Here is a 26,279-nt window from a genome sequence, read left to right as displayed (position 1 = left end):
GATGAATTGGTAACATTAGAAGAAGAATAATATATTTGCTGCTACAGTAGGATCACACATGCTATATATGAGAAAGGAGGTAGGGAATACAGCCAGCACAAACTGTTATTTCCATTACCTTGAACCTAAAGAAACTTGTACTAACAACTGTTACTATTGATTAATGATCTTATCTCAAATATTCTTGAACCTTGCACCCTAGTAAACATGCTATAATAGAAGAATGTAGGACAATAATCACCCAGACACTAACCACCAGGACAATTACCCACCCATTATGGATTGTACCATTGTAATAGTTGGGGGTGTTTTTTTAATCAATCTCTGTACATACAATAACATTACTAAATTACTAATTCCTAACATATACCTGAATTTAATTCAGTAGGGTGTTTGCAGTAAATTTTAATTTGATTAATCATTTGAATTTAAAATTATATAAATGCAAAGAGTATTGGAAATTTAATTTTTGTAAATCTGTACTATTGTTTAATTTGATCAAAAATAAGAAAGATGTTAACTCTACTGCAACACCCTACTGAATTAAAATTCCAAAGAATTCAAAGGCATATTTAAATAGGAAGTAACAAATGTATAGTCATTCTATTGTAAATATTGATTAAAAGACAAGCCAACACCTAACATTGCCCCACACTTTAGCAATGGTACAGCCCACAATGGGCGGGTAATTGAAATCACTGAACAATTCAGCATTCTTCAATGATCTATCACTGAAGAAACACATCTCAATTCTTGCAAAACTGATTTTATATTCAAAAGCCTTGGGCGATTTTTTCTGCCAAGCATACAGTACCTTGAAGTGTTTCATAAAAAATTTCCATTGACTTCTTCGGATTTTCTGAGAATTTGATAGTTTTTTTTATAAAGAGTATTACAATTTGTTTGAAAATCCAAGTCAAACAATTTTGGTTACATTTGAATATTTTTATTAAATTTTTTTTTAAATTTTGGTTAAAACTTCTGTGTAATGGCCAGCTATAATAAATCTAAAGAGGTGGCTGACTTGTCTTTTATCGATGATAGCGACAGCGACGAGGAATCTTTTAATTGTGATATTTTAGAACAAGATTTTGAGCCTGAATCTGAAGACGACGAAGAATTAAAAGACGACGAAGGATCTGAAGATGACGAAGGATCTGAAGACAACAATGCATCAGCAAGGCATAGACATAGAAGGGGTGTCGATAATTTGGATTGGAAAGATCGTGCCTATGATTATGCCTGGTTAGGTAAATATTTAATTTATATTATTGAAATTCAACCCCTTGTTTTTGTCAGGATCTTTTTTTTTCTTATTCTTCTTTCTTTCCACGAATTTTGTTTGCTGTGTATCTCTAATGCTTGTCAACATAAGATTGTCTAACTTTGTCAGAAGATTGACCTTAAACTGTAGGTGTGCAAGAAACTTTGATGTTAGAGTCGCGCAGCGTAAGTTACAGTACGCGCGATTTTATAAAATGTTATGGTTGATCATAAATTCTGATCATAAATTTGTTTTTTAATGAAACTTTACAAAGGTGTATTTCATATTTTTCACATGATAAAATAGCATGGATTACCAATAGCATGCTACGCAAACAATTACGCGCATTTAAAAATTTCAAAATGAGTAAAATTAATTGAAGGCACACGCTACAATCGGGATATGACTGGTTGGGCCGCCGACAAGTTGAGCCGCCGGTGATTTCTATGAAGCGTACAGTGCGTGCGTCTTTTACGACATTTCGCGTAGTGCTTAGGGTGGTGTCCTAGTACATAAGTTCATGGTCTTGGTTTATTGTTACATATTACAATTAAAAACACAGCAAAGGAAAGTAGTAATATTTAATAATTTAATTGTTTTTAATCTTTCGAGGGAAAAATTCAGTGCACTCCATAATTTTTCTCGCGTGTAGGCCTACCACGTAAAGTTACGTTGTCTCTCAGGACAAATTAATAGAGTATTAACATTCTTCGAATGAGGTTAAATAAATATTATTTTTTATTTACTAATCTTTTAATATCATATTTTATTGAATTTTACAATGTTAATACACAAAATATTTTACCAGAAAACGTGATTTTATGTAATTATTTAACCGAAAAATGGAGTAGGCCTAGTTCATACAACTGCCGACTGAGGGGGCAAAATGTTTATGTCATTTTTGGATAAAAACGATCACTTTCGGTGATGTTTTGGGCCTTATATTTTGGAATCTACAAGCCAGATTTTCATAATTATTTCTTTAATTATAATATTTAATAATATATATATACTAAAAACCATGATATATAAACTTTTGAATGTACATCATTATCCCTAATATAAATAGAACAAGCACCGGCGAAAGTTAGCATTTGGCGTTCCATAGAAAATAACATTTTCTGGCGGCTGCTCAACTTGTCGGCGGTTCAACTTGGCCTTCCCTACAATCCTTTTATGTAAAAATAAATAATTTATGGGCCTACAAAAATGTTTTTTTAAATGTCAAAAATAAGACGATTCTATAATCATTTCTATAAATTCTGTAAATCGTACCTTAATAAACAAGAAATATTTCTTGCAAAAAACATGCTCAACTTTTTAACTAACAATGAATCATTGTTCTTTCTTCAGTTATAATGGTTTATTATAATATCGAATATTTTTGTTAACAATTAGTAGTAAACATTTTATGTAAATATAGTCTGGCCTACTGTACAGAACAAAAATATAATCATAAACTAAACTACAGTATACTGTATGTTTCCAGGGTAGTAGCATTAATTACTCCCTAATGACCCGACCCACATACTATTCTGTATGCCAACCCAGGGATATTTAAGATGCAACATTAGACGTTAATAGCATACATTGCCTGTTAATATTTTGTATAAATATTAAAATAAAGAAAGAATTATGGAAATCTGACTTATAGTTTTCGAAATATAGGCCGGTCCAAAACATCGCCGAAAATAATCGTTTTAGCCACAAACTAAGTAAATAATTTTGTTAGTAATATATTTTGTAAAACTATAATATTACATGTTTATTTAACCTCATTCAAAGAATTTCAATACATTATTTTTCCCCGATGTGTGTTGGACATGCAGTCCTCAGAGACAACATGACTTCACGGCAGCAGGTTGATTCACGTCAACCAATCAAAGGGCAAAAATCTAAAATTGTTCAACTGTGAGCACTAATAAACTTTTTTTCCAGACGTTTTTTGGGTCCAGCAGCCTGGACCTATAAAGAGTTTACAAAATTTAAAAATTGTCAGCCGTAGATACAGTATATCGCTTTCAGGTTGATCTTATGGATTATGTCCTCTGGGAAAATAGGTGCCTAGAGGCGTGGTGCGAAAAGCATGGGCCTTTAGACAAAATATCAAGTCTTTTTGACTGATTTTTTTATACTAGATATCGTATGTAATTTGGTTTCTTTTCATAATCTAGATTATTTTAATCAATTCTGTCAATGTTTTCCTGTTGATTTTTTTTGTGCTGGTAGTCACTGTTTATTGAATTTCCTGTTTATTAATAACTAATTTTTTAAAACTAAACATTTTCTCAAAACAATTGTTATTTTACAATGGGCCTGTTTCTGCTGAGAATTAACCGTTTATTTTATTAATCGATTATTTTTGGGCAGCAGAAACGGCGCAAAATAAAATAACCGATTAAAAATAAACGATTAAAAACACTCAATCCATTGCATGTTTTAATCGATTAGTTTTTGTTTGAACCGATTATTGAGGAGCAGTTTTGAGCTGTAACACAAATAGCGATTATTGACCACACTTTGACCTCTAAAGTATGGCAACCCTCATTCACAAAGCATGGTGTTTATTTGCGATCAGCGATGTGGACCGAATAACAATCAAATGTTAATAAACATTTGAATTTTTATTATTTTGTGGGGGAGAATTATACCGAGAGACTCCACGATTCTGCTTTACAAGCACACCGTTACATCCCACCAGTCCAGGCAAACGATGTTTTGCATGTCCTTTTTTAGGCCTGTTGTTTTGGTAGAAATATATAGCCTACCTAGGCCCTAGAGTAAAACCAACGCCGAACGACAAAACGAACTTTTAACATCATTATTCTGTTGTATGTGGTACGGTATTAGGCCTAGTCTAGTCTAGATATTTATTTTACAAATAATATAGCTTTAGGAGTTCAATTTTTAATCCTACATGTGAGAGTTTTAGGCAGCGATAGGATGTAAACAAACCAACTCTCATCGGCCTTCCATAACTTGAACTGCGCTGTAGGTACAGTATGGATGACGTGATTTTTAAAAAGCGATTACTAGATAACCGATTAACGTCGGAGAACTTTTTCAGTTGCAACGCGATTATTTCTGTGGTTTGTGGTACTTAGAAAAAAATCGATTATTTTTATTTCCAGCAGAAACAGACACAATGTCACATTTTGATGCATATCCTACTGTAGATTAATATTCACACAGCACAATTTTTTCTTTTAATTTCGTAAAGTCCCATATCCAGTATTACTTTCAGTTTTTAGCTTACAGATATTTCAAAGTGAATGGCTGTGTAAATATTTCCGAATTTTATTCATCAGTCAGGGGGAAAATGGCAAAATCAGCACTGTGGTCATGTTACAAGTGTTGTCATGTTACAAGTGTTGTCGTGTTAATACAAGTGTTGTCGTGTTAATACAAGTGTTTTCGTGTTAATACAAGTGTTTTCGTGTTAATACAAGTGTTGTCGTGTTAATACAAGTGTGGTCGTGTTAATACAAGTGTGGTCGTGTTAATACAAGTGTGGTCGTGTTAATACAAGTGTTGTCGTGTTAATACAAGTGTTGTCGTGTAATACAAGTGTTGTCGTGTAATACAAGTGTTGTCGTGTAATACAAGTGTTGTCGTGTAATACAAGTGTTGTCGTGTAATACAAGTGTTGTCGTGTAATACAAGTGTTGTCGTGTAATACAAGTGTTGTCGTGTAATACAAGTGTTGTCGTGTAATACAAGTGTTGTCGTGTAATACAAGTGTTGTCGTGTAATACAAGTGTTGTCGTGTAATACAAGTGTTGTCGTGTAATACAAGTGTTGTCGTGTAATACAAGTGTTGTCGTGTAATACAAGTGTTGTCGTGTAATACAAGTGTTGTCGTGTAATACAAGTGTTGTCGTGTAATACAAGTGTTGTCGTGTAATACAAGTGTTGTCGTGTAATACAAGTGTTGTCGTGTAATACAAGTGTGGTCGTGTAATACAAGTGTGGTCGTGTAATACAAGTGTGGTCGTGTAATACAAGTGTGGTCGTGTAATACAAGTGTGGTCGTGTAATACAAGTGTTGTCGTGTAATACAAGTGTTGTCGTGTAATACAAGTGTTGTCGTGTAATACAAGTGTGGTCGTGTAATACAAGTGTGGTCGTGTAATACAAGTGTGGTCGTGTAATACAAGTGTGGTCGTGTGTTACAAGTGTTGTCGTGTGTTACAAGTGTTGTCATGTTACAAGTGTTGTCATGTTACAAGTGTTGTCTTCAAGTGTTGTCATGTTACAAGTGTTGTCATGTTTCAAGTGTTGTCATGTTTCAAGTGTTGTCATGTTTCAAGTGTTGTCATGTTTCAAGTGTTGTCATGTTTCAAGTGTTGTCATGTTTCAAGTGTTGTCATGTTTCAAGTGTTGTCATGTTTCAAGTGTTGTCATGTTTCAAGTGTTGTCATGTTTCAAGTGTTGTCATGTTTCAAGTGTTGTCATGTTACAAGTGTTGTCATGTTACAAGTGTTGTCATGTTACAAGTGTTGTCATGTTACAAGTGTTGTCATGTTACAAGTGTTGTCATGTTACAAGTGTTGTCATGTTACAAGTGTTGTCATGTTACAAGTGTTGTCATGTTACAAGTGTTGTCATGTTACAAGTGTTGTCAAAACAATATACCGTAGATTAACTGATAAAAATACTAGAAGTAGGAACCCTTTTAAGAAATACCGGGATGGTGTCCGGCGGGGGATAGTTTTACCTTAGTTAAGCATAGTTAAGCTTAGTTACATTTTTTTTTCACATTATTGATTGTCTCCATCCCCGAAACCTCGACTAAGAAATACCGGAATGGTGTCCGGCAGGGGATAGTTTATTACCATTTAAAGTTAAGGTCTAATGTAAAGCACCTAGAGGGGTCAGTGATCCATTAGGCGCTATATAAATACTGTTTATTATTATTAAGGATAAACACTATTAAAAAAAGGCAAAACATTAGTCATTTTAATTTGTTCCGCGAGTTGTTACGTCTCGTATCAACTACGCAACCTCCTCTGTTGTGTACCTCAATTGCTGGATCTACATCTACGCAAGTTTTATTTGCTAATATTTTACCCTTGACCTGAAGTTTGTGATAATGAATTATGGAGATATGATTGATAATGTGATTTCACAAAATGGCGTATAAATGACGTCACGGTTGAGTGATCACGCTGAAAAGCTTATTAGGATCAAGTTACAGTATTTGAAAGATATTGTGAAATTTTTGTGATCATTGACATTTTACTTTTTGAGATAATTGACACACAAAATCTGTACAGAAAGAAATAAAGCGAAACTAGACATGAAACTCGTCACTTTGACGAGTTTGGTTATCCGCCGCGCAAGTGGTGAAACATGGACGTTTAACGACGTACCTTTTAACATTAAGGGGATAGGTTGAGGCCAAAAGAAAGTGTTCACGTTGGCATTATGACCTACAGGCCGGACAAGCAACTGACAAACAAACCAGAAAATGTAATAGAAATCACATATCTCCTACAGTAACAACGATGAACGGCTCTGATACGAGAAAAACATTGTTTGCCGCCCTCTATCCTGTAAAATAACGTCTTATTTGGCCTGCTACATTATAGAAATAGGTAGGAAAAAACGATTTGGGTATCCTGCAACTAACTTCGTTGCGGATAACCTCTTGTGATTGTACGAAATCATCATCATCATCTTTTTTTTCATCTTCTTTCTTTCTGTATGATTTTTGTGTAACTTCGTTGAGGATAACCAATAAGATTTCCTACAATAAGGTGATCATTTTATTCTAAATGATCACCTAATAAATTATTATGTTATTTTAATATATTATTGATTATATTTAGGATTACAAAATGTTTTGCATTTCAAACTATTGAGTTGATTTGTTTTGATTTATATAAATTGTGTATTTTAGGAGAATTTACTGAACGTGCAGGACCAACAATCCATGATGTCGATTCTTCAATCACGGATATATTTCTGCATTTTGTAGATGACAAAGTGCTTCAGCACATAGTTACCGAGACAAATAGGTATGCGAATAAGCTCATATTCATTGAACGGAATGCAGGTAAGTTAAAAAATTCAACTTTGAAAGGCTGGAAAGATACAGACATCAATGAGGTACGTGCATTTATCGCTATTATGTTAGGCTTTGGTTTTGATAGACGTAATAGCTACGAAAATCACTGGTCTACACATTGGTTTCTAGAACAGCCTGGACTCCGGAAACTTATGTCCAGAAATCGTTTTACTTTAATCCTCAGGTGCCTCCACCTTGCCGATAATGATGCTGCACCACCACGTGATGATCCTAGCTATGATCGAGGATTCAAAATCAGATTTTTCATGTCAAATCTCATTGCTAACTTTCAATCTGCTTTCAGTCCATCTAGGAATATGTCTGTGGATGAAAGCGTTATTGCTTTTTTAGGTAGGATCTGGTTCAAAACTTACCACCCTAAAAAACCACACAAACAGGGTATGACTGTATGGACATTAGCAGATTCCAAAACTGGCTACATCTATAATCAGGATTTATTTACAGGTAGTGACGGCCTTCCAGATGCTACACAGAGGACTGTTATGAAGCTGTGCGAGCCTATCATAGGCAAGAAGCACCATATATATATGGATAATTATTTTTCCTCCCCAGCTCTCTTTGCAGATCTTGCAAACAAATCTACAGGTGCATGTGGAACATTGAGGACAAATAGGACTGGAGTTCCAGACAGAATCAAGCTGGCCAATCCAGCTGTTGGAGATTCTGTATTCGAACAAGATGGCAATCAACTCTTTGTTTGTTGGATGGACAAGAGAAAGGTAAGTCTCATTTCAACTATTCATAACTCAATGACATTTCAGAAGCAGATAAGACAGCGGCGAGGACCAAACTATTGTGAAATCCAGAAGCCATGTGCCATCGAGTTTTACACACAGAACATGGGTGGAGTAGATCGTGCTGACCGGCTTATATGGACGTATCTAAACATCCACAAAAGTCTTCAATGGTGGAAGAAGGTATTTGTTTACCTTTTGGAGGTAAGTTTCGTCAATGCTTTGATAATATACAGAAGTGTCCATCCAAATGAACATGTCAGGTCTGATAAACTTCGACTGGAACTCATTGATGGTCTGCTAAAAAACTTCGAACGTCGGCCATCAAGACCAGGTAGAAGACCAACTGATCCACCACAGAGACTTACTGAACGCCACTTTGTGTCAGCAAATAAGCAAAGGACACCGAAAGGTAGGACATCCGAACCCGACTGTATTGTGTGCTCAAAAAGAGGGGCTGGCAGCAAACGACACCAAACCAAATTTATATGTGGGCAGTGTGAGAAACCAATGTGTCCTGTGCCCTGCTTTGAACGCTACCACACACTCATTGACTACAAAACCAATTGTACAAAGGAATATCACAGCTAAAGATACAGTACAGTAGGTGAAATTATTTTTAGTTTTTGTATTTATATAAATATATTTTAAACACAAGTTATGCACCAATTTAGCAACAAAAAGGACAATTAGAATGTAGTGCGATTTAGATTAAACATATATTGTTTATATACACCTCAGACTAGGATTATGTAAATAGTTGAACATTTGATCACAACACAATAAAAAGAAGCTGTAGACTTTATCATTGGGATAAACTACCAATGATGATGTTGTCATATGTCCACTGCGGAAAAAGGGTCATTGTGCTGATGAACAGCAGTTTGACGAACATTTTAGAGATAAAACATTTTTTATTGTTTTGTGATCAGAAATTCAACTATCTACTTAATATACACCAACAGAGATAAATCTTCACCTCCTTCTATAATCTAAAATGCATTATCACAACTTTGCCAACATCAGTATGTTTATGTTTTATCATACTTTAATTAACTTTTACAATTTATTTAATCTGTTTTAAGTTTCATAATATGTTTCCAATGTCTTCTATAATATGTTTCTTTGGTCAAGGGGCACATACAAACGTGCAACCTACCCTCGCTATGATCATCAACCTTGACGTGGTAGCGAGGCTTGTGTGCTTCCAATTCATTGGTAGCCAGACCAATGATGATCAAAAACAAAGTAACAATGTATTATTACAGAAAAACATTTTAAACTACTTTTGGCTTGTCAAGAAATTAAGCTCATTAGTGCAGTCACCAGAAGGGGTTACCATGCACAATTTGTTTAACTAAGATAGATAATGCACAACATGTATTATGTTATGTATGCCTAGAATCCGACTACAACCTTTTGAAGATATTAATGATGACAGTGAAACAGATGAAATTGAATCAAACCAGATGGGTCAGCAGATGAAGACTTAGCCAAGAAAATGCATTCAGTCCCTTACAGTTCTGAAATAGATGTTGATGAATCATCATGATACAGCAACTCATTTAAGTACAGTACTACTTTATTGTAGCAACCAACAACTGTGTGGTTTAAATATTTAAAAAATGAACACAAATACTATTTTTATTCCACATGCATCATGACGTATTATCAAAATCATGTAATAACAACCAATGAATTTTCAACTGAATCATGTTATGAACTAGGATATAAAATACATACGAATAAATTAGTCTAAGATTAAGATTGTTTTGCAGTGGTTACTTGAAAAGATAGACGGATTAAACTGCAATGTTTAATCGTAGGCCTAGACCAGAAAGACATGGTTATGCGTTTGAAACAGAACCTAGGCCCATACAATCATCACAAACTGCTGACGGCAAAGATGTAAATCAGACTAGCCTAGGCCTGGTGAGGCCTAGGCCCCAGCAACAGAGAGACGAATGGAGATTAACCTCACTTGATTGATATCTCCATGTGGCTTGTTATGGCACTATACCATACAGTACTTCATTTTGAAGCTAAGAGTAGACGCAAAAAGTAATAACAAAAGGCAAGACAATAATAAGTTGTCTTCATTCGATCAGATGTGGATGATGAGATACACTTGTAGTAGTACATGTAGTAAGTAGCGCGTCTTGTTGTCAGCTCGAGCGATCCGCCGACGACGAAAGAGAAGACGTGCATGACCTTCACAACTAAGGTCATTACCTAACTGCTGAAAAAAAATATACAGCGGTTTTTCAATATTTTTGCACATTTTTTTATTTTTCTGATTTCTCAGAAACTGCTTATTTTGATATGATTTTTTTATGTTTGTACCTAGTAATATTAATATATTGAAGTAAATAACCGGAGGAAAAGCCCTGACTGAGTACACCTCCACTTAAAAGATGTTTTGTCCCCCAAAAACATGAAAAATGAAGATTAATTAAATCAGACTTTGAATATGTTATTTTGTAGTTTTAATAAAGTTAATCACTTCCGTAGGAAAAAAAAAAGATAAAATAATGTTTTCACTTATAAATGACAAAATAAATGCTTAAATTCAACCAAAAACCCATTGGCTGGCAGCCAAATTGACCATTGTTTGCTGTACGAAAAACAGTGTTAAATCAATGCGTTAGAATAGGAAAAGATGGCTGACTGAACTTTGTTTGACTCAGAGAAGGCGGTATAGCCAGGAAACGTCACTTACACTTTTTCTCCCTATATATACACACAATGTGACAAATATTTTCTTTCATTTTTGAACTCTTAATTTTAAACGTAGTTAATAAACACCTAGACGAGAACTGTTTATTAATTTCAATTTTTTCAATTCTCTATTTGAATATATTATGTATAGGCCTATAATATGCACATTGTGACAAATATTTTCATTCATTTTTAATGTTGCACAAAAATTCTTAATTTTAAACGTAGTTAAAAAACACATACAGATCTGTTTATTGATTTCAATATTTAACCAAATTTGCTTTCATTAACAATTTTTAAGTCTTGGTTACGAATACACCTTGAAGGTTGATAGACTGAGACCAGCTGTGACTTGGCGATGTGCCATGAAATAATAATAATAATAATAAATGAAAACTTATATAGCGCCGGTATCCTCCACCCATGTGGCGCTCATGGCGCTTTGTGCATTAACAACGTGCGAGAACATCAGCGAATAGCGACGTCTTTAGGTTGGTCTTGAAACTGTTTAGACTAGTTGAGCATGAAGACTGCATGATGCATGTCATGGAAAGAGATGGTGCTTATGTCCGAGGAACGCAAGAGCATGTTTGAGATAACATCCCAGGTATGGTTGTTGTTCTTACTATTCTTTTCTCATTGTCACAGGTTTTCGCATTTTTACCTTTGGAATAATTTCATTTTTTTGCGCGACGTATATAGCTACTTATATATTTTCTTTTGTAGGTCGAGAAAAGGTGAAACAGAAACTCACCAGACCTAACCAACCAATGGAACTAAACTTCATACTGGATGACAAACACATCCCACCTGGATTTCTTTAATGTACAACACATCGTTCTGGCGACTGATGACATGATTCACCTCCTTGAAAGGGCAAAGGTTTGGTATGTTGCATAATTTCATTTTCGAATTTAAATTATTAAATCACTAATATTGCTACTTTGTAGTAATATTTAAATATATTGTATTATATTTTGTTTTTTATACTGTAGGTACATTGATGGTCAAAGAGCCCTTTTATCAGCTATTTTCCATCAACAGCTTCATCAAGTCTGGGACAGCACAGAAGCTAGTACCACTTGTTTTCGTCATGTCAGGAAAGAGCACATATGACTATACTGCAGCTGTACTGGAAGCAATTCTGACATTGATTCCCAGAACTTCTGTGAGAAAGATTGTGTTGACTTCGAGGCAGCATTGTGGCAAGTCATTCGGGCGTTGCTTCCACGGGTTAGAATCAGCGGGTTTTTTTTTCCACTTTACACAGGTAGGTTTCTTTTACGATTAAATTACCTTTGTAAATACCACATTACATAATAGTATTTCATAGTTTTAAATTCTTCTTGTTGCAGGCTGTATTCCGTAAGGTGCAGGAATTGGGGCTACAACAAGCTTACCGAAGGGATCCTGGAACACAAGCGGTCGTCCGACAACTGATGTCTTTACCCGTCATCACCGTTGAGCATATTGGTCCTGTCTACGCCGCAACCAAAGAAGATGTGATTGGAGTTAATGGACTTCCACCATTAATGGAGTATATGCGGACAACATGGATAGATGGTTGTATTTTCATGCCACAAGACTGGGTTGTCTACTGTCACTTTGTGCGAACCAACAATGACATCGAAGGATGGCATCGACGTATAAACTATCGTGCTAAACGTGGTAAGTGCAATTTGAATGAAAAATCAGTTCCTAACAACTATCTAAATGTGTTAATTTAGGGGCCGTCAAAAAAATAATTTTCCGCGAGTTCCGCGATTTTACCTTCATTCGGAATGCTCGCGGAACGCAATTGATGAATATTCATATCAACAATCAAAATGTTGCCGCCCACATATCGCGAGTTCCGCGGGTAGCCTAATAAATAGATGAGATCATAGTACAGAATAGCACGTTTTAGGCCTAGCTAGGTTGGCCGACTACGACTACAGTAGGCTAGTACTAGGCCTAGTCCTACTTAAACTACTCTGATGGAACGGAGAAAATGATACCAAAACAATTTGTTTGTAGGCCTTAACTACAACTATTCATACACAGGGTTTCAACCACGGTAAAATTCAAGCCAATGACATTATGTAGTAGAATATAAATTATAGTTATTTTCCGAGTTTGATTTCTAAAGCTTTTTTTTATATAAAATTCAAAACACGGACGGACGCCGGCCCCTCTCTCTCTGTTATACCCTGTTAGTTTAGAATTAATTCTGCACATGTATTGTGGACTATACTATTTCTTCGAGGTCGGTAAAAACGCGTTCGTTAATTTAGTGTACGACGTTGTTAAACAAGATTTTTCGATGATCTGTCGGCTGGATTATTGAGGTGGGTGCGATAAAATATAAATATAATATACTTCCAACGATCTTCGGATTGAGGTGCGTGTTTAACTTTGTTACTAAAAGCGGACACCCCTAATTTTACACGTATAATGGACTGCACCATGCAGGAACGCACATGGTATTTTCTTATCAGAGGGTGCGTGTGCGTCAAATGGAATTGTTTTCCCAATGAATTGAATTGCATGTGTTCTCGATTGGATCGGCGGTGGGAGGATAGGCTAGGAGTGCGTGTAATGCGTCGTAATCTGAAACATGGTGATTTATTATTTTCTTTCTGTACTGTACACAGGGGACTATCATTGTTTAACAAGCAAGCACTTTATAATAAATCTATCTTGGTAGTTGTTTTTACCAGGCTAGCAGCGTGGCAATGTGGCGACAATGTAAACGCAAGAAGGAGGCCTCTGCAAGCAAGGGCGAAGTCGCCTGACTTCTGCAACGAGGTGAGTCGTCGTGTAAACAAATCTTCTTGACATTAATATTTTCTATCTACTTCAGTGGTTTTTATTGTGGTAAAACTCGGGAAGGGCACTCACATTTCATTTATTATTATCTATATATTTATTAATAACAAAAACAAGATCAGACACACGAATGGATATAATAATTGTAAACAATATTGAAATATAATTTGTTCTTCTGTACAAATCAATTACCGTAATACCTGGCTGGCAAAGCGTTATTAATACAAACGAGCACTATATTCTCTAGTATCGGCAATACTGCCGCGAGTTCCGCGATATTGTAAGGCTTCCGCGAGTCTCGCGATATTAATTCATGAGTTCCGCGAGAAAATCAAGCTTGAATGATTTTGCCTCATTACCGCAAGAGACGTTCACTTTCATGGTTGAGTAAGTAATAGGGTTTGTTATCGCGGAACTCGCGGAAAATTAGTTTTTGGACGGCCCCTTAGTAAATTGCTTATTCGTCTTTTCTTTCTAACAGGAAATCTTCAGTTTTATCTCATGTGTTAATTGCTGTATGAGGAAAGAGTGTTGATTACGTTGGCCGCAGAACTGGTATTTATAGAAGACGTCACTAGACTTTCATCCATCAGCGCTATCAGAGCAAACCAATACTTGACCAGATTATGGGACGAATACACAGCAGGCAACAACGAGGTGTTCACGCTCTGATGACATCATCATCATCGCCTTATAAAATATTCAACAAAATAAAACCAACAGTACCTTTTAAACATGAATGTACATGGCTAAATAAAACGAATGATTTAACGAATAATTATATTTGTTTTCTTTTATGTAATTATATTTATTATATATTCTTATAAAACTATTTGATTGTAGATTAACTGTTTAAACCTTGAATAATAAAAAACAATAACTTTGTATACATTCAATTTTCTATGATAAAAACAACACAATTGTAGGTTAATATGTATTTGATTGTAGATTAACTATTTGAACCTTGTGATTAAAAAAAAAATTGTATACAGGCTACTTTGGTATGATAAAAAAACGAAATTGTACATTAAGTATGTCATTTTATATATTTGATTGTATTAGATTAACTGGTAAAAACAATAAACTTGTATACAGTAGAACCTTCGTTTTAATCCAGGGAACGTAAAACAAAGGTTCTACTGTACGTTACTTTGAAAAAAAACAACAAAATGAAGTAGGCCTACAATATGTAATTACGTATGTATTCGCGCAAGTCAAATTTTAATGAAAGTCCCAATTCGTCTAAGTCGACGTCTTTTTGCGGTCCGAATACACACATTCTTTAGTGATTTATATCGTATAAGTCGAAATCACAAATTACGCAGCAACAACGCGCTAAAAAAGCCAATGAAATGTACGTAATTTGATAAACAAACAACAGGTGATAATTATTATTATTATTATTATTATTATTATTATTATTATTATTATAAAGCGTCAATTCAAAGACCGAGGTACAAAATCAAAGGCGCTGGGCATGTTAGTGGTCGAAAAAATGAGTTTTGAGCAATTTTTTAAACAAGGCAACAGAAGAGTAGTGTTTAATTTGTGGGGGGAGTGAATTCCAGAGTGTGGGTGCTGCAAAAGAAAACAATCTATGACCAAAGGTTTTAGTGGCTATGCGTGAGAGTAAAAAATCATCAGATGATCTAAGAGTTCGTCCAGGAACATAAAATTGACGGATGTGAGCAGGTTGGTTGAAAAGAAGTGCTTTAAAAGTAAGGAGCAAGATTTTAAATTTGATTCGATTGTCAATGGGGAGCCAGTGAAGTTCTCGAAGAACAGGTGAAATGTGAGAGCGACGGTTAGTAAACGTAATGATACGAGCAGCCGAGTTCTGTAGTCGTTGAAGACGATTAATTTGAAAATTCGGAAGGGCATAGAACAGAGAATTGCAATAATCAAGACGAGAGGAGATAAAACCATGAATGATAGAGGATGTGGAGCGTATCGAAAGCAAAATGTCGAATGTGTGCAATATTGCGAAGATAACAGTTTACTGATTTAGTAATATAACTGATGTGTGCTGCCATGTTTAGAGATTCGTCAAATTTTATACCAAGATTAGTAACTAATTGAGACGGATGTATGAGTGATGAGCCAATAGTAATAAATTAAAATGGGGTGCTATTTTGGTACGAATATGATTAGTACAGAAAATGATGTAGTCAGATTTATTATCATTTAATTTGAGGGGATTGGTCGAAAGCCAGGTATGGATGTCTTTAAGGCAATTCTCAAGGCGTTCAATAACAATAAGTAGATTATGGGGATCAAAAGGAATATACAACTGAATATCATCAGCGTAGAAATGATAAGAGATGTAGTGACGTTTGATAATTTGGGATAAAGGAGATATGTACAGTATAAAGAGAAAAGAATCGGGCCAAGGATGGATCCTTGAGGGACTCCGCATTCCATATATTTAGGCGACGATCTAACACCATTTATTTCAATGAATTGTGTACGGTTTTGAAGATATGAAATAAATCAGTTCAAAACAAAGCCAGAAATGCCAAAATAAGAATGAAGACGATCAAGAAGTATTTGGTGGTCAACTGTATCGAAGGCAGCAGATAGGTCAAGCATTACAAGGGCAACTGCTTGCTTACTGTCCATAGCAACTTTTATGTCATTTAGTATCCTAAGAAGAGCTGTTTCAGTACAGTGACCCTCTTTATATGCTGATTGGAATGGGTCTAACAAATTAAAATTAATAAGGTATAGTCCAGTAAAGATAAGTCAAAAATAGGGTGAACCTAGAACAAATTGCAACAGAATTTTTTTTTGTTTTGTCTGGTAAATATGGTTCAAATGAATATCATATCCAAAGTTTACCAAAATCGGACATCGGGAAGTGGGTTAATTAGCATAAATTCAAAATGGCCGCCATTTGCTATTTTGAAGCCTCATATCTCTCTAACGGTTGGATTTAGACCACCTAAGTGCATTACGAGTAGATATAAATGTGATATTAAACATTCTAATTAGCATATTTAAATTTCCATATGACGTACTTATGACGTCATATGGTAGTTGTGACGTCATATATTATGTTATAACTGTTTAAATGACATTATACTATTCAAACAATTTAGGGACTGCAAGAAAACATGTTTCTTGACATTCTCCTTGTTAAAATGAACATTATTTCCAAAGTTTACCAAAATCGGACGTCAGGAAGTGGGTTAATTAGCATACATTCAAAATGGCCGCTATTTATCATACCATTTTGAAGCTCCATATCTCCTTAACGCTTGGTTTTAGACCACCTAAGTGCATTGAGAGTAGATATAAATGTGATATTAAACTTTATAATTAGCATATTTAAATTGCCATATAACGTACCTATGATGTCATAAGACATATGACGTCATGTATTTTGTCACAATAATGCTCAATTGGCATTATTCTAAGGGGAAAATATAGAAACCGAAAGAAAAAAATGTTTTTAATCTCATGAAAATAGTAGAACATTTACCACATCCAGGTTAAGATCATGGGTATCAGAAGTTATTCGGCCACCCTTCACAACATGCAATAGAACATTCCAGTTAATTTTCTGCAACTGCAACTTTTTATAACTGCATATATATCTCATATATCTCATATATATTTAAAGAAATAGGATTCTTAATTAAGTAATGAGTCTGGGATTTAATAATTCGACCCCATCCTAAATATGGAGTTGGATCACAGTAAGTTTCCAATCCAAAGTACATACATAGAAAATGTAATGTTGGCGCCGTCAAAATACTTCATTGGCTTTTCTGATGTCTTTTTAAATTTTGGACCAAACAGTTCTTGCTTAGAATAGAATGCATACCCCTGTTTCTTTGCAAGTGCAGAGCATTACAAAGATGTTGCAAATTTGCTCCTTAAGATGTTTTCTTTAAGTACCAATTATTCCACTATTTTTTGCTTCTTCTGTCTTAAAACGCAATCGCTTTTTTTTATTATGGCAAAGTAAGATATTTAATAGATCCCCATCTGCATTCAAAGTTTCTATTCCATTTTTCTGACATTTTTTGTCAAGGAAATTGAATACTGTCTTGTCGAAAAATAAAATACTGTAATTAGTAGTGGCAAGTTTGAAAATTACTGTATTACCTTAACAACCCCTTTTTGGATTCCGTTGATGTGTATCTTTTAACTGATGGTTCTTCATCCTAGTTAACACTAGGATGAAGTGTCCTTGTTATATGCTCATTGAATCTTGGAAACAGCATTCAAAAGATAAACATTATATAAAACATCATAAAAAGTTGTTGTCTCATAAATGATCGACATCAAACAGATGCAATGAAATAGCAAATTTGAAAGAGCAGAATGGAGATGCTGACTATACAGAAAACTACAGTATGACATTTATCATTTTCATTTCAATTGAGATGAGTTTGTGGGAATGATGGGTTTGAATTGCCTGACCCACAATCAATCGCCTCATTAAAATATTTTTTTTATTCCTTTACCAATTTAAAGAGATAAAGTTCTAAAAGATGTAGTTTTAGAAAACACAAAACAAGATGTGCGCTTGAGTACAAATCAGTTTCGGAAATACAGTTGATGATCACCTTTCATACGGTTCTGTAGAATATCTATTTTCATAAGATTTTGTAAATGGAAACTTAATGAGAAATTTCAATGGTTTTTACATATATATCTACTCGTAATGCACATAGGCTGTCTAAACCCAACCGCTAAGGAGATACAGGGCTTCAAAATGGTATTTTGAATTTATGCTAATTGACCCTCTTGAAGTCTGATTTTGGTGAACTTAGGATATCATGTTCATTTCAACAGGAAATTGTTAGAAAATTGTTTTCCTGCAGTTTCTACATTTTTTAGCATGGGATAATGCCATTTAAGCAGTTATAACATAATACATGACGTCACAACTACCTTATGACGTCATATTTACGTCATATGGTAATTTAAATGTGCTAATTGGGAAGTTTAATGTCACATTTATATCTACTCGCAATGCACTTTGGTGGTCTAAAACCACCATTAAGGAGATATAGGGCTTCAAAATGATATAGTAAATAGCGGCCGTTTTTAATTTATGCTAATGAACACACTTCAGGCCTCGAATTTGGGGATTTTAGGGGCAAGGCCATTTGGCCTCCGGTTTTCATTGATTTGAGGGGCACCAAGGCCAAATGGGAGGGCACCAAGGCCATTTGTTTTAAATCGAAGGGGCACCAAGGCCAAAATTAAAAAATATTTTAATAAATAGGCCAAAATTTAAAAATAGCTTGTTTCCGGTTGAGCGCCCGGGTTGAAGTTTTTTCAAAAAAAAAAATTCTACCCGCAAACATTTTTGGGGGAATTTCCCCTATTCATCAGATTGCGTAGTAGTAGTAGGAGAGGACTGTCTACATCTTTTTGTATTTCATTATATATAAATATTACGTGTATTTACGATCCATATAAATAATAATAAGGTACGATGTTTAGCGTTCACAGTTGTTTCGTTTAGTTTCAAACAATGCGATCAAAAAAAGGCATGTGAAGCCAGGCCCAACGGGTAAAGACCCTAACAACAGCAAGCACTTAGCAGCACTAAAGGCGCAGCGGACGGAGAACACAGGTTACAAAAACAATTTGTTTGTAGGCCTTAACTACAACTATTCATACACAGAGTGTTATCCACGGTAAAAATCAAGCCAATGACATTATGTTGTAGAATATAAATTATTGTTATTTTCCGAGTTTCGATTTCTGAAGCTTTTTTGTTAGTATAATCCATATTCATAAGAATTCAAAACACGGACGGACGGACGCCGACCTCTCTCTCTCTGTTTAGCCTTCTGCACGTGTATTGTGGACTATACCATTTCCTTGAGTTCGGTAAAAACGCGTTTGTTAATTTAGTGTACGACGTCGTTAAACAAGATTTTTCGATGATCTGTCGGCTGGATTATTGAGGTGGGTGCGATAAAATATAAATATAATATACTTCCAACGATCTTCGGGTTGAGGTACCGGTTTAACTTTAGTACTAAAAGTTGACACCCCTAATTTTACACGTATAATGGAATGGACTACACCATGCAGGAACGCACGTGGTATTTTCATATCAGAGGGTGCGTGTACGTCAAAAGGAATTGTTTTTCCAACGACCGATCCTTCGTACTCGCACGTACGACGACGTCGTGTGAAATTTCTTATCAGAGGGTGCGTGTGCGTCAAATGGAATTGTTTTCCCAATGTATTGAATCGCGTGTGTTTGTTGATCGGATCGGCGGCGGGAGGATAGGCTGGCTAGGACAAGGAGTGCGTGTAATTTTTTTTTCAACGAAGGCGGCTAGCTCGATTATTGAGGCGGGGGTGGTGCGACTTTAATACTTTCAGTGACCTCCGATCGAGGAACGTTTTTAGCTTTATTATTAAAAGTGTACACCCCTGTATTTTAATCTATACCATTATTTACCACGCACGGCGGCCGGGACGATATTGTTTTGGTTATATAAATATGTTCGATGTTTTCTCTAAATGCGTTTAGGGAAATCCCCTTGCAACGAAGACAGGCGATAGTTTTGCGTCTCGTCCGATATTCTTGACATTATTTTCTATCTACTTCAGTGGTTTTTATTGTGGTAAAACTCGGGAAGGGCACTCACGGCCAACGCAAAAAAAAGGGCAGGCCAGTAGTGGCCGTGGGTGCTATTAATTTTCGAGGGCATTGAGGCCAACTGGGAGGGCACCGACGGCACTGGCCGCGGTAAAATTCGAGGCCTGACACTTCCTGACGTCCGATTTTGGTAAACTTTGGAAATTATGTTCATTTCAACAAGGAGAATGTTAGGAAACTTGTTTTTCTGCAGTTTCTAAATTGTTCGCATAGTATAATGTCATTTAAACATTTATAACATAATTTATGACGTCACAACTACCATATGACGTCATAGGTACGTCCTATGGAAATTTAAATATGCCAGTTAGAATGTTTAATATCACATTTATATCTACTCGTAATGCATATAGGTGGTCTAAATCCAACCGTTAAGGAGATATGGGGCTTTAAAATAGCAAATGGCGGCCATTTTGAATTTATGCTAATTAACCCACTTGCCGATGTCCGATTTTGGTAAACTTTGGATATGATGTTCATGTTCACCATATCAACCAAATAAAACAAAAAAAAATTCTGTTGCAATTTGTTCTAGGTTCAACCATATTTTGACTGGACTAGTATGGCATTAACTGTGTGGAGACAACTTTCTCAATTAATCTGGCATGGAAAGGTAAATTTGAGATAGGTCTAAAATTTTGGAATTGTTCCGGGTCAAGTGATGTGGGACCATATCGGTTCTCTCAAGCAGGTTGTATCACAGGCGGCATCCTATAACTCGCGCTAGTATATCTGTGAGTTGTTTTAGCATTGAGAAATTGAACGGCGTTTTGTAGGTATTTTGTGCTAGACAGATGGCAATAAACAATGGATACCGTTTACGAATAAGAACCGAAATGTATTTACAGTAGAACCTTCGTTTTACGTTCCCTGGATTTTACGTACGCTTAAAATAACCGATGACGTAATCATTTTCTTACATTGAGGGTGCAATTTAACAACAACAAAGCATAATAAAAATGGCTGTGTGAGGAATTCTGCTGTCTGTGTGAGATCGACAAGCTACACACATGCATTCCCCTACAGCACCGACTGTTTTTATTGATAGAAAATATAAGAACATTGATGGGTGTGTAGAAAGCGACGACCTCGAATTGGACGACCCCAACGACCCGGGCGACCTCGAATTGGACGACCTAGAATTGGACGACCCATAACACGAAACCGACGACCCCTATAATAGCCTAGCCTAGCCTAGGCCTAAGTATGGTATAACATCCCGAAGCCGAACATAACCAAAGATCTTTAAACCATACCTTATATAATACTCGCAAGCAAGCAATTGATTGAAAAACTACAGAAATATCGCCATTTGATACTGAATGTGTCGACACGAACAAACGAACAGATATGGAACGCCAAGAGTGCATCATTAAAACTGCATTCGACTCGATTAGCACACGAAATATCATAAACATGGCAAACCAGGCCCCTTTTTCAGCGGCAGGTAAGGTTTGACCATGGAGGTATATTTTACCTCCATGGTTTGACCAGCTCCATGGTTTGGTAAAAATATTTTTATACCTCCATGGTTTGACCGTATACAATGCATGTGTGAAATGTAAAGCTTTCTTATGGCCCTCCCCATGCAGGATTAGGCCAAGTTGAGCCGCCGACAAGTTGAGGCGCCGCCAGAAAAACGTTATTTTCTATGAAACGCCAAATGCTTACTTTCGCCGGTGCTCGTTTCTATTTAATAGAAGTTCTATTTATATTAATTATTAGATATAACGATGTATATTCCAAAGTTTATATATCACGGTTTTTAGTATATATTATTAAATATTATAATTAAAGAGAAATAATTATGAATATCTGACTTGTAGATTCCAAAATATAAGGCCTAAAACATGACCGAAAATGATCGTTTTTAGCCAAAAATGACGTAAACATGTTGCCCCCTCAGGCGGCAGTTGAAGTAAAATAATTGCATAAAATCACCGTTTTTTTGGAAAATATTTTGTGTATTAACATTGTAAAATTCAATAAAATATGATATTAAAAGATAGTAAATAAAAAACAATAATTATTTAACCTCATTCGAAGAATATCAATACTCTATTAGTCCTGAGAGACAACGTGATTTTACGTGGTAGGCAACACGCGAGAAAAATATTATGGAGTGCACTGCACTGAAAGATTAAAAACAATTAAATTATTAAATATGACTACTTTCCTTAGCTGTTTCAAACCAACAAAATTGTAGTATGTAATTATTATTTATTTTCATGACACAATAAACCTAAAGACCATGAACTTATGTAGGGCCTACTAGGACACCACTCTATCACTAGGCGAAATGTCGTAAAAGACGCACTGGCCGTTTCATAGAAATTACCGGCGGATCAACTTGTTGGCGGCCCAACCGGTCATATCCCCCCATGCACATGTTACGCTGCTTGGTAGGCCTATAGTGTTCGTTATAAGAAGACGAGATGTAATTATACGTCCATGGTTTAACCATGTATTGTATAATATTTATTTCTTTTTAATTTATTTTAAATATGTCGAATGCAGTTTTAATGATGCACTCTTGGCGTTCCATATCTTTTCGTTTGTTCGTGTCGACAGAATCAGTATCAAATGGCGATATTTCTGTATTTTTTCAATCAATTGCTTGCTTGCGAGTATTATATAATAAGGTATAGTTTTGATCTTTGGCTATGTTCGGCTTCGGGATGTTATACCACACTTAGGCCTAGGCTATAGGGGTCGTCGGTTTCGTGTTATGGGTCGTTCAATTCGAGGTCGTTCAATTCGAGGTCGCCCGGGTCGTTGGGGTCGTCCAATTCGAGGTCGTCGCTTTCTACACACCCGAACATTGATATTTTAATTTACACTTTATTTAAACATCGCACAGCCTGTATATACTGTACTTTTTGAGTTAGGCCTCACATCTTGCTAGCCTGGCCAGGCCTAGCTAGTGACCACCTGCATGCTGTACAGTAAAGTAGGCAAACACGGTAGCCTTACAGTAGCTACGATCTCTACGTATTTGGGGTCAATTTAAGGTCAACCTTGGTTTTACGTACGCCTTTCGGTCCCGTACCGTACGTAAAATGAAGGTTCTACTGTATTATACGTTTTTTTTATTGTTGTGGCTTAAACAATAAAGAAAATAGAGTTTGTCATTGCCGATGAAAGAGGCTTAGCATTTATTAGGCCTAGCTAGCTAAGCAAACGCAATTCAAGAAGGCTCATCGTGTGGGCCGCGATCGCGACAGGGTCTACTAGCCGTAGCGCAGCTAGTAAGTGGGCCTAGGGCTAGCATTTTTTTTACAAATCTGTAAGTCGAAGTTCGCATAACTCAAATTTTTATACCAGTCCCCTTAGATTCGATTTAGGCGGAGTCGACTGTATATATTTTGATTGTATTAGATTAACTGTTAAAAACTTGAAAAACAATAAAATGTTATACGTATACTTTGTTGTTGTTTGTATTTGCATTTTAAAAAACGCCAACAGGTCGTACTTTTACTGTAGGCCTACTACTTGACGGCGTAATCATTACACAGAATATAGTAAAAGACGCGTTAGGCGTTTCATAGAAACTAGCGGCGGCTCAACTTGTCGGTGGCCCAACCGGTCATATCCCAATAGGTATAGCCTTAAAATAAATAATTTATATAGCATCGTACAATAATACTGTTTATTTATTATTAGTGTAGGATGTGATTCCTACTGAGAATTACCAATAGTTGAACGATTTAGGCATCTACGATACACTGTGGCTGAGGCAGTTACAACACTACGACATAGTAAGCATAATAAATGTACAAAGACACCACTGAGATTAAGAAGAAACGTGAGTTTCTTAATTGATGTATTGAGATACAAGAACTGGGAGGACATAAAAAATGACATGAATGGTGTATATCGCAATGTGCTACGTCTACAGTATGTATATGGACAATAAACATCACTGGAGAGAAAAAAGAAAGTAGAATTCCAAAATGAAAATTGCCATTGCTTATGTCGCTCCATTTTCTTTATCTAACTAAAGGAATTAGTAATGATATAGTGAACAAAACCTGTATATTACAGTACAATACATGTAATGACAACAACGATCCAGTAGAGTTTACTGTCGAGGCTCATGGAAATAGGAAGCATGGGAGAACACACTACTATCCAACCCAAAAAACTACAATGGAAGCTTTGAAGAAGGAAGTGTCTACTAAGTCTGTGTTAGTTGCATTTAAGAAGGTGTTTGACGACTTTGGAGGTTTACACAATTCTAAAAATGTTGGTAAACTACCAAGAAAAATCGATATGCCAAATCCTTTATTCCCTCCGGTATCATCCAGTACAACAGGAAGTCAAGACGATAATATTATCTTGTATTTTTTTAGATGTTTTTATATGAATGGTTATATGCTATATTTGTATTTATTGTGTTTTCTTTGTTTTTTTTTATTATGACGAGCAATGAATTAAAAGTTATCTTATCTTAAGATTACAAAAACAACTCCACAATATAAAGTAGAATAAATCACTAAATTATGAAAGTTTGGACAATCTCCTATTATACTCGTTTGGACAATCTCCTATTATACTCGTTTGGACAATCTCCTATATACTCGTTTGGACAATCTCCTATTATACTCGAAGCATAAAGAAGAGCCAATAGTTTTGGGTAAGCCACATATGTGCCAAGACCTTCCCAAACAGAAGGGCTTAGTCATCCTTTCAATGTTGATCAGACATACAGTTTCGGAAAATACGAAGTAACGCCATACACATAAACATCTTATGTTGGTAACTATAAGAGAACCGAAAAAGCACCAGTTTTTCTAGGCCCAACTGCTATTCATAGCAGTAAGGACAGAGCAACTTACAGAAAAATAGCATCTGCTGTCAATGGAAACTGTTCTGGTCTTGAAGATGGGTTTGGATTCATCACAGATGGAGAAACAGCGTTACATGGTGCAATAGAAGAGACAATGAAAAAAAAAAAAAAAAAAAAAAATGACTTTGTATGAATCCTTTTAATGTTAATAAACAACACACAAAAAATTAGATTCAAATACCTAGTAGAACTTTAGAAATAAACAAATTAAATTTTGATATAAAACGTCCGCAAAATGGCCGACCAACTGGCACGCCATCTTAATTTTTATGAACGTTCTATACGCACGTACGAGATCGTCAAGTTTAAAGTTTGAAACACCCGAGGTTGTAGCCACGGCAGCAGTCGTTTTGTGATTGGTTAATAAATTTTAATACAGGCCAATCACCATCTTGTTTTGTTCGCGGACACTGCGTGCAAACAAAATAAACAAACCCATTATACACGAGAGACTCACGTGTTGCAAGCTCCGTATTGATGCAGTCGTAGAAAATATCGATATTTCACAAATAAATAAAAAGCTGTGTCTGCAAAGATTGTATGTGAAAAGAAGAAAGAGTGTATTTGTACATATCACACTAACCACTCGCGCAGACTACAAAGTAGGCTAGGTCTAGTAGACTACTATAGTTTCTTCTAAATTCGCTAGTACTAGGCCTAGCTAGGCCTAGACAGTGTACAAGAGAGTAGTAGTCGAACCTCCAGGAAGTGGACAAGGCACGCGCGTAGACGTATGTAAAAGGCGACGGAAATAAAAAAGGTAAGTTCTTTTTTAACTCTGACTTTTGTTATTGACTAATATAGTAATATAATAATAATTAAAGTAGAGCAGAGGTGAGGCAGAGAGGATTATTATAGTTTAGTTAGTACTGTAATTAAATAATAACCTCTTTCTGTGTTTGTTACCAAGTCATAAAATATAATACTATAGGTTAGGATTCAATAAAAATAATAGTACATTTCTATCCCATTTATTGGTCTTTTCTTTGCAGATTTATGGAATCAACAGTACATGAGGTGGCTTTGAAAAACTGTAATAGTACTAGTAATAAAATTATCAACAATGGCAGAAATAGTGTGTGGAATGAATTTTATTGAACAAATGTATCAAAATGAGTTTGGAACAAGCGTGATTTTTCAAACGGGACATAAATTACTTTTGAGACCTGAGTGATACA

The 26,279-nt window shown here is 35.6% G+C and overlaps 1 protein-coding gene and 1 long non-coding RNA gene across 2 annotated transcripts in view; both read left to right on the top strand.

The window, feature by feature from the left end:
* The first annotated feature begins 963 nt into the window (after positions 1 to 963).
* LOC140053910 (piggyBac transposable element-derived protein 4-like) lies at positions 964 to 8,698 on the top strand. Its single transcript, XM_072098661.1, has 2 exons — positions 964 to 1,250; positions 7,167 to 8,698. Exons 1-2 carry the CDS (start codon positions 989 to 991, stop codon positions 8,678 to 8,680), a joined length of 1,776 nt encoding a protein of 591 aa, XP_071954762.1. The 5' UTR covers positions 964 to 988; the 3' UTR covers positions 8,681 to 8,698.
* An 11,067-nt stretch (positions 8,699 to 19,765) lies between these two features.
* The window catches only part of LOC140053913 (uncharacterized), a 47,315-nt gene continuing 40,801 nt past the window's right edge, over positions 19,766 to 26,279 (top strand). Inside the window, exons 1-2 of the long non-coding RNA XR_011846465.1 lie at positions 19,766 to 19,894; positions 20,788 to 20,865. This is a non-coding gene — a long non-coding RNA (uncharacterized lncRNA). The remainder of the gene's footprint in view (positions 19,895 to 20,787; positions 20,866 to 26,279) is intronic.

This window comes from Antedon mediterranea, chromosome 7 (genome assembly GCF_964355755.1).
Source record: "Antedon mediterranea chromosome 7, ecAntMedi1.1, whole genome shotgun sequence".
Lineage (NCBI taxonomy): Eukaryota > Metazoa > Echinodermata > Crinoidea > Comatulida > Antedonidae > Antedon > Antedon mediterranea.
The sequence above is the reverse complement of the archived record's forward strand: the minus strand, read 5'-3'. Positions and strand labels throughout refer to the sequence as shown.